General features: G+C 38.6%; 1 protein-coding gene across 1 annotated transcript in view; it reads right to left on the bottom strand.

The window, feature by feature from the left end:
- LOC121391540 (carcinoembryonic antigen-related cell adhesion molecule 20-like) overlaps positions 1-20,264 on the bottom strand; it is a gene marked incomplete at its 3' end in the record, with an annotated part of 52,731 nt that overhangs the window by 16,929 nt on the left and 15,538 nt on the right. Inside the window, exon 3 of the mRNA XM_041523132.1 lies at positions 11,724-11,981. Coding sequence (XP_041379066.1) covers positions 11,724-11,981 — 258 coding nt within the window. The remainder of the gene's footprint in view (positions 1-11,723; positions 11,982-20,264) is intronic.

The raw sequence follows: 20,264 nt of genomic DNA, 5'->3' as shown, positions 1-20,264 counted from the left end.
GACTTGTAGGAGTATATGATGAATAAAACACCCAAAACGCACCATAGCTACTGTGCAACAATGTATAAGCTGTCACCCCCTTTCAATCTAGTGGTCCCTGCAATACATGTGCTATGAATAGTCAACAGAGTGCAATGAGCTAGTTGGAACTCACTTTAATGCTAGGTCAAATTCATGTAGGTCGACCAGGGAACACCCAGTCTGTTTCAGGTGCGGAACCGCGCACCCCAAGAGGTCCCCAGAAAGTCCTTGCACGAGAGAAATCTCGTGTGCCAATTGTAGGGGACCTCATTGCTCGCATGCAAAGGAGTGCCCCCATTATCAGCGGGCGGTCCGCATCATGGCAGCTAGGCCTGCTCCCAAAGGTTCGACCCAGGGGATAAATAGCCAAACTCCCCGTCAACCCACAGCTGCGTCTGGCGTGAAACCAACTAATAAGACTGAGTCATCAGTCAGTACAGCTGCCGCTAAAATTAATACTACTAAAACGTATGCCGGCGCGGCTTCAGGGACCAAAATTTCTTCTTTAGATTTAAACAATACAGCTCTCGATTTGGTTAGAGTAATTTCTGGTTTATTTTTGACAAGAGAGTTAGAAAAGGTCCCGCATACAAAATTTTATTTAGATGATGTCATTAGAGCGTCTAGAGACGCCTGTGAGGTAGTGAACCAACATTTAGCTTTGCGGATTGACCCCGATGCCACTGAGAAGCGTAGTGTCTCATGGTACGGGGCCAAAGAACTTATTATGGTGGAAAGTAGGAGCAACAATAGTGTAGATTAGCTTTATAGTTAATTCTGCAGCTAGAATTGCTCCACTTCCATCATGTCAGTACATAATAATAATAATAATATTAATAATCAAAATAATTTTGTAGTTGGTAAGAGTAGGGGCTTAACCATTCTTCAGTGGAATGCCAGGGGGCTTAGGGCTAATGGCCAGGAACTCAAGAAATTCCTAGATACTAATACCGATATTGATATTATCGCTATTCAAGAGACCTTACTTCCTAAACTGACTCCTAAAGATATTAGACATAAACTTTTTATAGAATTTAAAATTCCGGGCTATGTGGGTCTCTTTTCTACAAATAGCGATAATAGTAAAGGGGGTATAGCTACCTTTGTCAGAAACGCTATCTCGTACTCGCAAATTCCAGCTGGTGACGCCCATCAATGTATCGAGTCATTGGGGGTATCTATTCATACAACTACTAATGATATAAATATTTTAAATTTTTATATACATCCAGCCGTTAAAGGCTTAAAATTAACAAGGAAAATAATTAGTTTAAATGACTTTTTGCATATTATTGGTAACCATAATCAAAATTTGTTTATAGTAGGTGATTTAAAATTTCTTATAATATTTCAGGGGTAATAACTAATAATTATAAACCTAAAGTTAAATGGAATTTCGAACGAGCTAACTGGCCTAAGTTTGGTATGTTGTGTGGCGAATTAGATCATAATTCAATCCGTGATGACGACACCGGAAAGTTTAATGATAACCTAGTAGGTGCCATCATCAATATAGCTAATAAAACTATTCCTAAGTCTTTGGGGCCTGGTGTAAGAAATTTGGTCCCTTGGTGGACTGATGAACACACCAGGCTCAAGAAGACCAGAAATAAATGCCGTAAAATTCTTCAAAAAGATAATTCTAAAATAAATATTGATAATTATAAAGATAGCAAGTATAAATTTAAAATTAGTGTTTGCAAAGCGAAGTCGGCCTCATGGCGTCAGTTTTGTTGCTCACTGAATTCTAATTCTAAAGCCAAAGAAGTTTGGTCGAGAATAAAGCGGGTACAAGGCAAATCACTTACAATAAATAATGTGTTAAAAAATAGTAAATTATATAAAACTGATAGTGAAAAAGTTAAAGTATTAGGAGCAACTTTTAAAAATAACTCGGATACTTCTAATTATTAAAAAAAAATTCAAATTAGAAAAATACAAGTTGAAAGAAGTAGCCCTATTCCGCATGTATACGCTAACCAGAAAGATGACCTGCCGTATAATGCACCCTTTAAAATCCAGGAACTACTCGATGGTTTCTGTAAACGTAAGGGCACAGCTCCAGGCCCAGATAATTTTAGTTATATCTTTTTTAAACATTTACCTCCAAAAACACTTGAGTTGTTCCTGGAACTTTTGAATTTGATCTGGTCGGAAGGAATCCTCCCCCCAAGTTGGAAGCATGCAGAAGTGTTTGCTCTCCACAAGGCGGGTAAGGACCCAACCGACCCGACCAATTATAGGCCAATATCACTAACATCTAGCGTCTGCAAAACCATGGAATACATGGTTAACCATCGCCTTAGCCACTTTCTGGAGTTGAACAATAAGTTGTCTATCTACCAGAGTGGTTTTAGGAAACACCGCTCAACCACTGACCACCTTGTTCGTCTTCAGTCTGAGATTAAAGATGCTTTCAGAAAGGGACAGAAGGTGGCTGGTGTGTTTGTGGATACTGAAAAGGCGTATGACATGGTTTGGAGACGTGGGCTGTTAATAAAAATATTTCAGATGGGGGATAAGAGGAGCAATGTTTAATTTTATTAATAAGTTTTTAACCAATAGAACATTTGCTGTAAACCTTAATGGTACCCTATCCCCTATAAATGTCTTGGAGAATGGTATACCTCAGGGCTCAGTGATAGCACCAACTCTTTTTTCTGTCTTTATTAATTCATTATCTACGGTGCTATTTCGGGACTAAAATCAGGGGACTAATTTAAGTGTCGGCCTTTTTGCCGACGATACTGCACTCTGGAGAGTAGGTAATAATTATTTAGATATTCAAAGAGATCTCCAGAACGATATAAATAATTTATATAAGTGGGCGGAGTCGATTGGTGTTACCATTTCCAAGGCAAAAACTAAATGTATTATATACTCTTCAAAAAAAGAAACGCAAAAGGGTACAAATGGGTTATAACTCCGATTTTATGTTTCCTACCGGTTCATGCTTTGTGAATATAAGGTCATTGCATGTCCCAAACACATTCCCACGGTTACATTCGATAAAACGCAGCTACTGTACAATAAAGTTCCAAAATGTGAATATTCGCAAAAACGCAGCCACGTGCAAACCATGTCACCAATGCACGTGCGTTGTCTGGACGTGCAACATGAACACCGACAGTATAAAAGTGCAGGGTGTTCGCTTGCCTGGCCTCTGTATCTGGCCGACAGTTGACAATCCAGGACATGCCATGTCTCAGTGAACTGCAGAGAAACAATGCCATCGGCCGACTAGACGCAGGCGAATCCAGAACGGCTGTTGCCAGGGCATTCCATGTGTCCCCAAGCACCATCTCCAGACTGTGGGACCGTTACCAGCAACATGGATCAACACGTGACCTCCCTAGATCCGGTCGACCACGGGTCACTACCCCCGGGCAGGACCGCTACATCCGGGTACGCCACCTTCGGGAAACGATTGACTACTGCCACCTCCACAGCCGCAGCAATACCAGGTTTGCGCAGGATATCCGACCAGACCGTACGGAACCACCTACGTGAGGTAGGAATTCGTGCCAGACGTCCAGTTTGAGGTGTCATCTTAACACCACAACACCGTCGACTCCGACTGCAGTGGTGCCAGATTCATCGACAATGGCCTCAACTGCGATGGAGACAGGTGTGGTTCAGTGACGAGTCCCGATTTCTGCTCCGACGTCATGATGGAAGATGTCGCGTGTATAGGCGTCGTGGTGAACGTTATGCGGCAAACTGCGTGCAGGAAGTGGACAGATTCGGCGGGGGTAGTGTCATGGTGTGGGCAGCCATCTCACACACTGGCAGAAACTGACCTGGTCCACGTGCAGGGCAACCTGAATGCACAGGGCTACATTGACCAGATCCTCCGGCCACACATCGTTCCAGTTATGGCCAACGCCAACGCAGTGTTCCAACATGACAACGTCAGGCCCACACAGCACGTCTCACAACGGCTTTCCTACAGAACAACAACATAATGTCCTTCCTTGGCCATCGATATCACCAGATTTGAACCCAATTGAGCATCTATGGGACGAGTTGGACCGACGCCTCCGACAGCGACAACCACAGCCCCAGACCCTGCCCGAGCTGGCAGCAGCCTTGCAGGCCGAGTGGGCCACCATCCCCCGGGACGTCATCCGTACTCTGGTTGCTTCAATGGGCAGGCGGTGCCAGGCAGTTGTCAACACACACGGAGGCCACACCCGGTATTGACTCCAGATGACCTTGACCTTGGTGGTGTGTCCTATCATTTACTCACAATGGACTAGAGTGAATTGTGAACAATCCTGCAACATTTGGTAATTATCGGACTCACCATTCAATAATTAAATCAATTCTCCAAATGTTACGACAATGTGGTTTTGCGTTTCTTCTTTTGAAGAGTATATTTCAAAAAGCTCGTAATTTTAAAAGTATTTTTGAACTAAAGTTAAAATATAATGGTGTACTGATTAGCCAGGTGCAATCGGTCAAATTTCTGGGAGTTATTTTCGACCATGCCATTGCATTCGGTGAGCACATTGCGGAGGTGACTGACAGGTGTATTTATTAAATTAATTTAATCCGGGTCTTGTCAGGCACACCATGGGGATCAGACAGGCAAACACTTCTTATGATCTTTGAAGCCTTCATAGTATCCAGACTCCAATATGGGGCCCTTGCCTTTGGGTGTGCCACTGATAATCAGCTTAAGAAACTTGATGGGATCTACTGTAGGGCCCTCAAAATTATAGTAGGAGGGACCGTATGTACCCCATATGAGACTGTCTTGGCTGAATTGGGTGTGGTCCCGTTAGCTCTTAGGAGAATCAAGCAGGGGATCAGATATATGAGTAAAGTCAAAAATCTGGTCCCTGATTCTCCCATAAATAAAATTAAACCTATTCAAATAGCTTCTGTTAGAGATAAACACGTATCTATTATTTCATATTTGTATAAGTTTGCAGTTGATTTCGGGATTGCGGGTCTGCCAATCAGTCGTGCCAATCTGATCTTTGAGTTCCCTTGGCAGATCGGTACCCCCGAGGTCGGCTACCACATCCGCAAAGAAATTATACAAGTTAAAAATGACAATATTAAAAACATTCTTTTTTCCGCTGTGGTTGGAGACTTGTACCCGGATGCTATACATGTGTATACAGATGGGTCCAAGGATCCAGCTACAGGCAGGACAGGGATGGCCTTTGTTATTTATAATAAAGATATTCAGGACAGACCCGTGGCTGTTAGGGCTAGACTCACGGATAACATCTCTGTCTATACTTCAGAATTAATGGCCATTCTCTGTGCGTTGATGTGGATTGAAAATTACCATCGAAATCATAGCCCTGATAGATACGTGATTTTCTCGGACAGTCTTACAGGCAATATCAGGCTCTAATGGCGTCAGACCGGAAATAGTTAAACAAATTTATAAATTTTCAAATAAGTTAGTAGCCATTGGAGTAAAGGTCACCCTCGAATGGGTCCCAGCCCATGTGGGGATAGCCGGTAATGAGCTGGCTGATGAAAATGCCAAAAAGTCTCTCCAGGAGGTCAAGGTCGGGGTGACGACTAGTTACACCTACGCTGAGATATGTTCCCTGGCAGAGCCACACTTTGGTAAGTTGTGGCAGTTAGAATGGGATCACCATACCAGAGTGTGGCACTCCTATATTAAACCGAAGGTCACTACTCCTGGTCCAGTTTCATTTAATGTAAAAGCTACTAAAATTATTGCAACATTAAGAATGGGTGTATCTTATGGTTTAAAATGATACTAAATTTAAAGTCAGGAAATCCAATACCCCCAACTGCTTGGTATGCAATAAAATTGATAATGTTAATAATTTTGATTGTTTTGATTGAGTATACCAAGTATAAATTAATTAGACAGAAACTGGAAGACTTTTTCAAATCAAAAAATATTATCTTTAATTCTTATAATATTTTAAATCCTTTAGACAGTTATAAAGCAGTAATTGATAGACTTCTGGTGGCCTTCGTTTATCAATCTAGGGCACATATCTAACAGGTATGTTGTGATTAAAATTTACTATTTTTCTGCTTTGTATTGCTGTTCCAACTAACCAGTGTTTTTGTTGCTAATTAATTTTTGGATCTTCTACGTAAGGTTAAGACGTATGTTGGGGCCGGGCGCGGCTGTTGTTTATGGTTTGTCCTCCTCAGTTGTGTCCGGACCCATATACTGGATCCTATACTTTTTTTGTACAGTTGGCCCCATTTTTATTGGGGCTGCTGGCATTATTGGTGTAGCTCAAATTACGCTTGTTGGTTGGTTATTTTTTGCCTGTATTGACTGTTTGCGTCATCTTTGGCGTTAGTTGCTTTTGTTCTAGCATGCTTTCTCACCTCTGAGGGCTGTCTTTCGCTGTCCGCGGATTATAACGCTTCGCACTCTATCCGCTTTTAAAGAATTTTCTCTCGGCTTGTTTTAACAGTTTTAAATTTTATTTAATTATTTTTAAATGTTAGTTTGTATGGATGTGTGAATGTATGTTTATTTAGTTTAGTTTGGTCAGCTTCAGGTTTGTATAGGCTGGGGTCCATTATCTGGCAATAATGCACTCCATCCTTCGCCGGCTTGTCCGTAACAATTTTAGGTTTTGTTATTTAAAAATTTATAATGTGTTTGGTGTTTTTTAACTTTAATTGTTTACTGGCGTGCTCTTTTTAATGTGTTTTGTTTTATCCAATTTTTTTAAATTTACTTTGTTTAAAAAAAATATATATTGTTCTTTGGGTTAACTGAGAGGCACAAATTGTGGGTATTCGCGTCGACTGGGTGCATTTCCTCTACCACGATTTGCTAAACTTTAATTTTGTCTTAAGTATTTAATCTACTAAAGTTATTTTTCTGTAGCCAGGGCTGGGTTAATTACTTCCATCACTTAGAGACCCCATCGCTGGTTTAGGCGTAGGTGTTTTGGATTTAGGGAGAGATAGGATTGTCTGGGGCTTCCCTCGTCCCTCGCTCTCCCTGGTCTCCCCCCCCCACCCCCCCCCCCCCCCCGGCCACGCTGAAGCAATTCAGCCAGACTGAGAAGAAAAACGTCCTCTAGACTGGTTTAAGCGCATCACATTAAACCTAATGGCCACGTCAGGAACCAATCAAATAGTTCACAAACGTTAATGAAACGCTTGCCTGTTGAATTTTGGAATGGGAATTTACATATATTTCCGATCATGCCCAACAGAGCTGAGATTAAGATACTTTAGTAATAATGGTGTAGTTACTGTTTTAATATTTACTTTTAATCTATTTTCATTTCACAAAGTATATTTTATTTTTTACAATAAGGAAAAAATACTTCTTTAAAAAAAAAATCCAATATAGTCCATGGCAAAATAAATCCCGCTAAACACGCTATGATTGTACAAAAACAAAAGAAACATCTACAAGTAACTTCTCCCGATTTGCTATCACATGTACATGCAATATTTCACTAACAAATAGTTGACCACCAATAATCTTTGACCCCATCCATGACATCACTATACCTACCGATATAACTTTATTCAAGTTAAATCAATGTGCTCTAGTGGTGTCGTTAAAAAAACTAACTTTAACTTTTAATTCAAGTTATAAAATGTAAACAATTGAAAAACAAAAGTTCATCATTTTGCCGCCATTTTTTTACACTTGAATCCAAAGATTTGTTACTCTAATACTAATAGTAGTACAGTGCAAGCGTAATATGCAAAATGGTAACCAGTTTTTCATTAGTTTTAAAGGTTGCATATCGCCATTTATTTTTGCAAAACTTTAAAAGTGTAAATTATTAATTTAATTTATAAAATAATCACATAAATAACAAAAACAAAAAAAAGAATAAATAAATAAAAAAAAGTTTAAGAACACAATATCATGAAATAGATAAATTTAACCAAGTACCTACATTGAAAAATTACTAATTTGGTGTGGGTGGCTGGGGGTAAGCCGTAAACTGTAATACATGCATGCATTGTACACTTTATGCTAAAAAAGGCTCTTGTTTCTTTTTTCTTTCTTTATTATTATTTTTTTTTTTATCCCATTGATAAGTAAATAAATAATGCTGTTAATTGTTGTAATAGCTTGGTAACATGGATTATTTTTTTAGGATTAGTTTTAATAGGTAACTTTATTCTAAACTTATGAAAATTATTTACATATTTTTTTAAACAAACCATAAAGTATGCCCAATGAGCTTATCTGTTGTGTAAATTGACAAATTGATTAAACATGATCTCAGTATGAAAAATGTACATTAAAAAGTTAATAATTTTAATTTACTGGTTTTTTGTTTTATCAACATTGGGCAAGTAAATTTTTCACCATGGCCAGTGAATTTCAAATCCACTAGCCCTATGGCAAGTGAATTATTAAATTTTTCTAGAACTCCTGCTTTGATATACGAGTTATGGTCCACTGGCTGGAATGAGCAATAGCCCAATGGGCGCATCGAGTGAGCACTTTGCCACTGGGTACATCCTGCACAAGTTAAAGGGACACGCCCTAGTTGTTAACCATTGCGTTGTTGTTTTTCGCTATTAAACCCATTTTTTCACAAATAAAATTGCACTTTACTTACCGTTTATTATTTAGAATATACATTTCCATTCACCTGAAGTGTTTTTTGGTAATCCTGGTAATCCTGGTGTTTGTAATACCACAAAATGCATTTTTCGTATTTTTTAAAAAGCCACGTGCCTCTGAGAAAAAAACGTTGAGCAGACAAGGTCTAATCTATTTTTAGAGGGGATATTCTCATTTCAATGTCACAGACGTTGGTATACCACGTGACCGTTATCATTTTGGTTCGGTTTGTTTTCTCGTGCACGGTTCGCGCAATCAACATCCGATTTGTTGTCGTTTGCTTGTGGTTCATTTGTGAGGTTTTTCTTCACAGTTCGTGAACATTTTCATTAACAATAAAGTTCAGACAAGTAAGTATCTCAATACAAAATGTTAGAAACCCTTAAAACTAATAATTTTGCTAAGTCTTACGATATCTGGAGAGGGGATACAACCTTGGGGGTGGAGGTGGGGGACACAATCTATATTGTTACCTTTATTTAAATAGAGTAGGAAAAACAAATCTTACATTTCCGTCCTGGGGAGGGGAGTGGAAGTGCCTCTCCACCCCTGATGACGACGACGACTACTACTACTACCACCACCACCCCAATTTTGTTTTTAAAAATGATGTCACTTCGGGAAAATTACGTCGTTTTGTCGTCTCTTTTTAGTTACGTTTGAAATATTTTGACATGGTCCTAACTTGCTATTCATGTAAATAATGTTTTGAATACTGTGGATAATAAAGAAATTATTACACTCGCTATAAAACAAAAATACTTTCACAAAATGTAGCATTTTGATAAGCGGTTACACTGTGAAAGCTACATTAAGTTATAACGTCGCTTCACAAAATTACGTCATTCGTTGTGCATGTGTAATCATTATGACAAACGTGGGTCATACTGGTTATATTTCCCTGAATATCTTGAACTATGTGGATAATAAACATTTATATAAATCTTATAAATTATTATTCAGTTTTTACTATAATGAGGAACAGTGGCTAGGTACTTATTTAAAATCATTATAATGATGCAACAAACAGTGTATTTCCATTAATCATAAGTAAAACCTCATTACGGACATTGTGTGAAATATAACGAAATTATACCCATTTTTGTGAGTAACTTTATGTCAAACACAACATTTATTAATTCTACAAAAATAATCTCTTGAAGTGTACCCTTGTTACCAACATTTTACTGCACAAACATACAAAATTAACTGACACAAGTATGTTTATATAGCTAATTGGTCTTTTCATTGTCTTGCTGTGACATGTGATTTTAACATGCATTGTGTGTATCGCTGTCAACTCTGGGCCAGAGGCTGGCACTTCAGATTCATCATAGTTGCATTATGTAATCTAGTGGGAAGACATTTTACAATTCAGAGGCATTATGAGAACTAAACTGGATATTTTTATAAATGGTAACACTGAATGTTGATACACAGCCTGTTGAATCAGCGGCAACACGCTTCATAGCCATTACGATGACAACAAACATTATAATAACACGTAATTTTTAAACTCCATGTGCTTTTTTAACAATATAAATATCCCACAATTCTCACTTCGGCAAAGGTTAAACAGTCGGGACAATTCGGCCCGTTACATTCTCGGAAACCGAAAGCAGTTGACATTTTCCAAATGAGAAAAAAGGCAGAGTTACTTCCCTTATGTTATTTTGGCAAAAGGGGATCAATTTTTGTTTATGCTTTCAAAAATGTCATTTAATGATCAAATACTGAGAGACTTCTGTGGAATCCGGGAGGGTTGACATCTGGGCTGTTGGAGGGTTGACACCAGCTCCCACCCAGAGTGAGTTTTAATGACTCATTGGGTAGGTGTAAGACCACTACACCCTCTTCTCTCTAACTAACCACTTGGGTACAGACAGTTCATAGCTGATGTGTATAGGACAGCGTGCTCCCTTAATTTGATATAAGCCAGAGTTGAGTTTAATGTCAACTTTCAGCACTACACTGGGTAGGGATAAATAAAGTCATTGTAAGCACACAACTACACCCTGTACAGTGCTATCTAACAGCCAAACTAACCACTAACAAGGATACATTCAGGCTGTACTGTCCTATATGGAACAGAACAGAGTCTTCTCTATAGATACATTCAGGCTGATAGTGTATGCCCAGGACAGCGTGTGCTTGAAACCTTCAATTATGATATAACAGCATGGTAACATAAGTCTGAAATGAAATTAATGTCAAAACTTTCAGCTTGACGTACACAGGCTGTATATCGGTACAGCAATCTCACCATAAATAATTCAGTCTGTACAGTTGTTAATGGTAACACACAACTATGCATGGCTGTATAGTGCTATATGGTAACAGTCTTCACCAAAAGGATACATTCAGGCTGTACAGTGCTATCAGCCAAACAGTCTTCACCATCTATTAGGATACATTCAGGCTGTACGGCTAGAAGCCAAACAGAGTCTTCACCATCTATTACATTACATTCAGGCACGGGAAGCACATGCGGGACTCAGATCGAGGACACAAAGCAAAGTTTCTAGGGGCATTTGGGGGTATGCTACCATGTAAAAATTTTGAAAACTAGATCTCCTGAAATGCAATTTCCTGCATTCTACAAGTAAAATTCATCTCTGCTTTAAGATTTACTACCAATAGTATTTTTTATTCAAAATTATTGCAGGGACTAGAGCCTCCCATCTCCCATCCATTCTCCACCGTACTGATATTCCCTTTTGCTGCCATGGCAGATGTAATGAGATTTGACTGAAAATGGAATACTGCAATGTACAAAGCAGAAGTTTTAAAAATAATAATTTTATTTGTTAAAATATTGTATATATGAACCATTTATGATTCTCATTTACTCAAAGAAAGAAATACTTCAAAATTTATTGGTAATTTTTTATGGGTCAACTTATAAACGGGTTGATAAAAAAATATGTTTTCTGGGCTGGAAATTAAGGGTGAGGGAGGCAACTTATAAGCAATAATTAGGTTAACCCCAATCTGTGGACCAATCACATTACAGGTTTGTCTGTAAAAATCCATTCATTACATTAATTGTTATTACATTGTGCTCTCTCACAGATGAGTGATAAAATACAATAGATATCTCCTAACAAGTATAATATATAAAATTAATACTCACAATTTACTGTCAGTGTGAACTGTTTAGTTTTAGATGTTGATAAAAATGAGTTGGTCGCTGTACACGTGTACACATTCCCTGTCTGACTCCTGTTGATGTTTGTCAGTGTTAACTGAGAGGTTGGTGAGATCGGCTGGTTTCTCAGAGTCCAGGAATAGGAACATGGTGTACAATTAGCAGTACACATCACAGTCAGACTGTCTCCTTCTGCTACAGGCCCAGGTGATGGTGGACTGAATGTAATAGAGTCTGGACCACCTAAAGAATAAAACTGTACATATTAAATAATATCACATGTATCAGATGCTATAGTTACATGGTGGATTACAACTAGCAGCACATTGTCACAGTCAGACCTAGGTGATGGTCCTCTGAAAACCCCCCACAACAAACAACTGTATAGTCTTTTTTTACCATACAGCCTATTACTTTTATTCTGGACCACCTGAAAAACACAAGAGACAGTTTCACACTTGACTATTACCAGTAATATACTATTTCTCCATTGCATTAACCATGTCGGTGTAGAGAGAGTGTTTAGAGAAAGAAAGATTTGTTGTGTGGTATACTGTACAGTTTATATGTTTGTTATAGAAATTTAAAGGAGCTGTCTTCAATCGATACAAGTGCCATATTGCGTTCTTTTTAAAATGTCTTCCTGATAAATAACTTATACCGCATAATCTTTGCATAAATAACTCAGAAATATCGAAATTGTAATGTTCCTTTACGACGTGTAAAGAGAGTCGCATTCAGTACAACTACATGTAGATTGTGTCTTGTCACGTCGCAACAAATAATGTGAAATTGGCAAATCCACACAATCTAGCATAGCGTTACGGCGGGTTCGTCAGTAATGAACACATCCAAAACTATCTTTCTACTAGTAACTAAAATTGATTGGTTATATTTGTTATCGGTATATATTTGACTACATTTACATTTCAAAGCAACACTTCATTACATTTCAAAGCAACATTTTAAACCTTTCTCAGATTATGCTCTCATGTGTGTCGATCTAGCAGTAGGACATAAGTACTTAATTGACTCCATCACATATATGTAGGGTTGTAATGTAGCCAAGTGGTAGACAGCTCGCTTATCTGCAATGAGTCGCAGGAGCGATAACCCTTGATGCATTCATTTTTTTCCCTGCCCCAACATACATATATATGTCTATGTCCGTCTCTGTCTTTCTCTCTGTCTCTCTCTCTCTCTCTCTGTGTGTCTCTCTCTCTGTCCATGTGCTGGCACAGATACAGAGGTCTGTAACTTGTATAGTAAGTGTTTTTGTGTGAAAGAGAGAATTAGGAATCCCACTACTGTCATAGTCCTACCGATAGAGCTGCAAGGAATTTGTATACACACCTTCCATATACAGTACAGAACATACCATGATGTTTGATATGTGCCATTCCTGGGAAACTGATTGCGACCGAATGAGAACGCAATCGATCATACAACCCACAGCAACCCAGGATCTACTATATTCTACTTGCGAAGGAAGATGTCAGCAATTGGAAGACCCAGTTATATTTTACATTACATTACAGTTAGAATAGTATATCAAAGGCTGTGGTATGTGCTATCCTGTCTGTGGGATATGGTGCATATAAAAGTTCTCTTGAAAGTAATGGAAAAAATTTAGCGTTTTTTCTCTCTTAAGACAATATGTCAAAATTACCAGATAGCCAATAAATAATAAATCAATGTGCTCTAGTGGTGTCATTACACAAAACAAACTTTAAATTTTGGAAGGGAGAGGGGGTTGTCAGTGTATAATCTTTGGAGTTGGTGATACTACCTCCTCTCCTCCACCTACATGTACCCCAGCTTCTGGTTGTTATGATTCTGCAGACTCTTCAAATGTGTTATCAATTCAAAGTGGTACAGACGTGAACATACAGATGTTATCTATATCGAAATACCCCGCGAAAAATTTGGTTAGGTGGGTCATTCTACAGAAAGTGTCAGTTTTATGTCCCTGCACAATTTCTTTTTTATTTATATATAAAAAATTTAATTTGTTGTCTGTAACGATACCTTATTAATAATATCATCCTGTCGTAGCACTTTTCTCTCTCTGGTAATCAGCTTTGATAGAGATTTTATTCGAGATTAATTGGTGTAAAATGTCATTGGTGTTACCTGTCCCAAGCACAACACTATACACAACATGCACTGTTAAAATATATAACAGAAGACATAACACTGAATACCTTTAATGTAATACGTACTGATTAGTGCTGCAACGATAAACCGGTATACCGGTATACCGCGAAAATGATCAGCTCGATTCAAAACCGCGGGCAATATAGTTTTGTCCCTGGAGTTTTATAAAGCTATTTTTTTACTTGTATCTTATTTGACTTGAACAGGAAACTAAACAAAACAAACAAAATGACCCATTCCATTTTAATATAATGGTGATGACAGGAAATGAAAACAATCACTTCAAGCGTTAGTCGGGTTACTTGTTAAATGTCATACGTATGATACGAATGATAGTAGTCGTATTATACTTGGTTCTAACTTCTAAACAAAACGTGTTAAAAGTTTTAAAAAAAGAGCCCCATGTTAACGGTAATCGTTTTGTTACTTACAACATGCATTGTTCATTTTTGGCTATAATCTTTAAAGAAATAAACCAACAAGTTGAATCGCACCTTCGCTGTTTTTCCCTGAACTCGGAATAACCTAAAACTGGATCAGGTCAAAACACTTCGCCCAATAATATTTCAGTCGATCTGCCATAAACATTGCGATCAATATGTATATTTCCGTGTCAAGCGCAGCAGCAACGGAAAAGCCCGATAGCCTCACTTTTGGTAAATATTGCTTTTGTAAAGTAGGAGTGTTACCTCAGAAGTCAAATAGGAACAGGCTATATTGAGATTGATGTGTTCAAGGGAGAGGCTCTAATACCATCTGCAGAAGACCATTTGGTTTTTTATATGGTGGAAAGGACACCAGTGGCAGTCCCATTATCTCCCAGTTAGCAAGGAAACGGTTGTGTATTCAAGCAACATCGGTAAACCATCAGAACGTGTATTCAGTACAGCTGAGTACATGCTAACATAAGCACAGACAGCTGGGATCCATTGTAACAGCACTAATCCCGAAGTAGTATTATATGCTGATTTTCTTGAAAAAAACCAATATGCCCTAAAACATTTTTGGCCTGCCTGAAACTAAAGATCATTAAAAGTGTTTTATGCCTTCGCTTTCAAAAAAAAACAACCCATTTTATTTACATTTAAATATCAACTAATTGCAAATACATATTGGCAATACGGGTTTCTTATATCGCAATACGTACTGTTGCATGTAGTACTGATGGCTGACTTACTCACTAAAGAAGGAATCTTGTAAATATTTTCCGTATTCAAAAGATGGTGGGCAATATAAGCTTGTCCCTGGAGTTTTATAACATTGCATGGTGTTACTGTATATACTTATGACAAAACAAGAAACTAAATGCTCTCTGGATGAAACATTCCACCGGTACATATCGGCCATCGAACTTATTTGTCAAAAACATCAGACATATGAACAGTTGTGAATAGTTTTCTTTAAATGTCATGAATGTGCTGTCAAAATATAAAAGTAGGTTCATTCACTGTCATTGGTGTTACGATCGTATGTATGTAATGGTTAATAATTTTAAGAAACTTTTTGTATGTTATTGTAGACATCGTATGTCTGCTACAACATGCACTTTTCAGTTTTCTCAACTGTTTCTTTAGAAAGCATGAATTAATTATGCACTTATTTGTCATTGGTGTTACCAGGTACTGAGTAACACCAATGACCATTAGTAACACCAATGACAATGCGTTTTAATAAGATGCCATTTTCCTCGCTTTGCATATTTTTTAAGATGATTTGAAAATTAAAGGGACTTGTGCAGCATCATAGTTGCATAATGGCACTTTGGGTAAAATAAATGTTTTGCTGGAATGTAAAGAGTATATCTTCAACGTCCCTAACTGCGTTATGTTTGGTTCGCGCAATTAACATCCGATTTGTTGCCATCTGCTTGTCGTTCATTTGTGAGGTTTTTCTTCACAGTTAGTGAAGATTTCCATTAACAATAAAGTTCAGACAAGTAAGTATCTAAATACAAAACTTTACAAACCCCTAAAAGCATTAAGCTTAGGCTACTATAGTCCATCCCATCCTTCTACAATTTAAGTGGGTTTTTATATGGTGGGGGCCGGGGTTAGGTTTTTTGGTTAATAAATCCAGTTTGGTTTGGCGTAAGAAGACAAGTAAAAGTGTTTTGGAAATAAAAATTAAATACTATTTTTGTGTCCAATTTATAAAACAATCGGCTCTGAAATAAATAGCATGTAGTAAATTTCATAGCATGAAAAAATTAAGGCGTTCCCTGTGGAACCTTGGTAAAACGCGGACCGGACCGGAACGCTGGACAAACTGATTTTTTCCTTTAAAAAAAAAAATAAAACAAAGTGTTCGTCCATTGTGCATAGTTCAGAAATATATATTTTATCATGTAGATATTTTTAAAAAATTGAAAATGTCAAACAGCGCATGTGCGAAAATTTTATTTTTCCAAATGCTAAACGCAGTTAGAAACTACTAACCTTTCCTGTTTAAGAGGTTAACTTTATCATACAGAAAAGTTAAAATCATACCGAAAATGTATTACCAAGTTGTAGTCAAATATCGAAAAATTACATTACGTATGTTTTCATTTCTAATAAAGGCTATTTAAATTTTATTTTAAAAAATATTGAATATCCTGCATTAAAATAGCTTTTTAGTTCAAAGGAAATAGTTAACTCTTTTGAATAATGACGCAGTTCTTATGATTTATTTCTTGAATAGTGACATAATTTGTTTGATTTGCTGTATAGTGTATGTACAGAAAACATTGGAATCACAGATCACATATTTATAAGGCGTCCTCATTTTCTGAAAATATTTGGAACATTTAAAGTAGAGTTTTGCAGCGCTTGCGTAAAAGCAAAAGTAGAAGTACAACATTTTACTCATTACTGGGAATACATGTATACAGTAAAATAGATTTTGAGCCTTAATATAAACACGAAAATAACTACATAAATGAATGAATGAATACATTTTTTATTTAATATTTAAACAAAATTAAAATTCTGTATTTTAATTTAGTATATTTTTAAAACTGTCTGACTGGCCGTATCTTATCAATACAGCAACACACAATTATTCTAATAGGCCTTTAATAGTTGTAGGCTAAAGAAGAAAAAACATAAGAAAAAAAACAACATTTAAGGAAATATTAATTACATAATTTTGCTAACAAGTAGTGTAGTGGTAGTCTCAAGAATAATAGTATTTCCAGGATACAGTCTTGAATGTCATTGGTGTTACACATTGTCATTGGTGTTACTTGTTTTGTCATGTGTGTTACGCAAAAATATTTTAGCTGACATTTCTCAAGAAACTTTATTTTTGAAATTTAAATTGTTTATTTAGGAAAGCATATATACCTAACAACATCTCCTTTACCTGAAAATTATTTTGAAGGACTCCATATTTTAAAACCTGGGAGGAAATTAAAACTGCCACAGTGTATAATTTAGTCACAAACAGAATATTACATTGAGGTCTGTATCAGCAAGTGTGATGAAGGTGGACTATGTGGAAATGCACAATTACACCCTTGGATAGTTTTTAATTCTAAAGTTATTCCATATATGTTATTAGGGACACCCAAATAACACATCCATGTGCTCTTGATCACTATATAAACCAAATGGATCACACTGCTGAACTCAATCCTCTCTCACACTTTGCTTTCCAGGTGGGTGCATAGAAGTACTCAGCACTAAGCAAGGTAAACCCCATTTGTTGGAATAGTTAGCATTTTCCATTGAACACTTGATTTTGGTGTACTTGTTCTTTTCAGTTTAGACATTTATTATTATCTGTAGTTCTCTGTATTTTTACGAGTACATATATTTTAGTGTGTTACGCTCTCTAGTGCATAATAGCCAACCTATCTATTGTAAAGACTCCTAAGATACTGTACCAAACATTTAGATTAAAACCCGATCAAACTGGAAGCCACTAACACCCAATCCACAGTTAGCCAGCTAGCCGGGCCTAGCCCACCACAACCCGAGAGTATAAACGGTCAAGCGTAGAAGCTATGTTAGAAATGACGGACACACCTAGGTCCCCCACCCCCCACCTACCCCAACGACTAGGACCATGACCACCAAACCGCCTTACGGGTTAGGAAACCTCCTTGGGCTCCCACGGCTGTCCCGTCGAAACCAGTGCGGTTACTTACCAAATAGACGAAAATGTGGAATTCGTCCTCCAACATGTCCGAAACGGTAGTGACCATTCAGGAGAAAACGGTGCTGACTTGGAATTCCATCAAACTAGCGCTTAACTCCGCTACTAAGTTAGGAAACCTCAACACCCCACGGAGCTCTACCAAACGTAGAGGCTCCCACGACCTAGCAGTAGAAATAAGCTCTGAGGAGGAAAGTGATAGTGATGGAGACGTAGATGTAGAAACGGTTAACCCAGAGATCGAAACCAGTAACCAATTCCAACCACTAGCCAAGAAAAATCCACAGTTTAGGGCAGTTAAACGGGCAAGGAGATCCACTAAACATAGCACATCACCGATACCCAACAAATTAGTTGGAATTAGAAAAGTCCTGTTTAATCAGACCAATCCAACTCTTTACCAGTACTTTTACTGGCAACAGGCGGTAGTGACCATTCAGAAGGAGAAAACCCAAAATAACGTGACCGAGGTTATCTTCCATACTCGCCTCGCCAATGGTGAAACATTCATCAAAGGCGACGAGGAAGCACTTGTAAACCTAGACACGCTATTTGAGTTTAACTCAGAGCCAAACAGCCAGGATACGTCTACAGTTAGATTAGTTTCCATTTCAATCCCCCCCCCCCCCCCCCGGGACGAAACCAACGTTTGCTAACTCCATCCAAACCCCCCTCCCAGTGGTCAAGTCGCATTACAAACAGAGTAGTCAGTGTGGGCGAGAAATCCACACAAGGATTAATGAAGCCATTAACAAAAAGAGCTGTCAACGGAGAGCAAAGAGCAGGCCACCCAAACTGACATGGCGCCGATAATTCAATCCGCCATGCCAGCGCAGGTCCATAGCTCCAGTCAAACAGTCACGGCGGACCCCACCGAAGTCACGACGTCCGCCACCGAACATAACATTGCAGGTAAGATGGCCAGCCCTACGGCGGACCACGTCAATGTAGACACCTCAAATCAACTTACCGCTGACAGCCGAACTGTCACTCTAGCGGACGTCTCAGGAGCCATCAAATCAACAGTGTCCGCCGTGACTAGCGATAAAGGTAAACAGATTAGGAAAGAGACAGGAAACGCCCACTCGGGGCAGATTAACAAAGAGAGTAAGAACGCCAGCCCGGTAACCAAACCAACCACGGTGGTGACTACTACCACACCCATCACTATCACCCCCTTCAGGGCCGTAGTTAGAAATAAGCGCAAAGCCAGGAGCCCAGAAAATAAGCAAATTAAAGGGGCTAGCACCTTCTTAAAAGGGAGCGAAACCCCCACTAAAAAAGCTAGAGTCGTTAATAATATAAAACCATCAGGAGCGCCCAAAAATAGTGGACCAGCACCCAAAAGCCCGGGACCTTTCTACAAGGAAATCCCTTGTAAATCAGGTAAAAATAGAAGCCAACCACAGCTTCAATGTGAAACTACAACTCACACACGACCGGTAAGGCACTCTGCCCGACCGGCTGTCCAACCGGCTGCTGCAACAAAGTGGATAGTGAAACTCTACCCACTGCCGGCCGAAACCACCTCTACTCAAACCCTGCAAAAAAACAACTCAGAACTCGGTATTCAGGAAACAACCACTTGGTCCAACGGCTATGTTCAGCTTTTTGCCAAACCAAAGTCGGAAAGACCAACCATCAAAATAAATGATAGGATACACCAGCTCATTCCATTTGAAAGGAAACCGAGCAAGTGTCAACATTGCCAGCAATGGGGACACGGTGCGGCTAAATGTCGCCACCATAAAGAACTCCCCCACCTGCCACAGGTGTGGGCAGAAACATGAGAGGAGCTCCCGGAACTCCCCCTGCACAAGGCCGATGCAGTGCCCTAACTGCCTCAGCCGCCATATGGCTCATGATACCCGATGCCACCACTACCAAAAGGCGCTCCGCCAACTAAATAACCGTAAAACAGATAACTCACCCACCAGCAGCAAAAAACCTACAACGGTTAGGCCAGCAACCGCAGTCACAGCAGGCTGCTCATATGCTGAGAAACTTAAAACTTCAGCCAACCAAGAGGTCAACCAGCTTAAACTAGTAATAGAAACTTTAGTTACTAAAATAGCACTAATTGAAAATAACCTTAACTCAACCAACTTATAAAATAAAAATTAAAATAACTCAATATTCGGGTCTGGGCCATGGGAGATAAGTCTCCATACGCCCCCAATAAAAATCTAAACATAGGAAATAAGGGCCTCAACGTTCTCCAATGGAACGCCA

The sequence above is a fragment of the Gigantopelta aegis genome, unplaced genomic scaffold (assembly GCF_016097555.1).
Source record: "Gigantopelta aegis isolate Gae_Host unplaced genomic scaffold, Gae_host_genome ctg2604_pilon_pilon:::debris, whole genome shotgun sequence".
NCBI classification, from domain to species: Eukaryota; Metazoa; Mollusca; class Gastropoda; order Neomphalida; family Peltospiridae; genus Gigantopelta; species Gigantopelta aegis.
The sequence above is the reverse complement of the archived record's forward strand: the minus strand, read 5'-3'. Positions and strand labels throughout refer to the sequence as shown.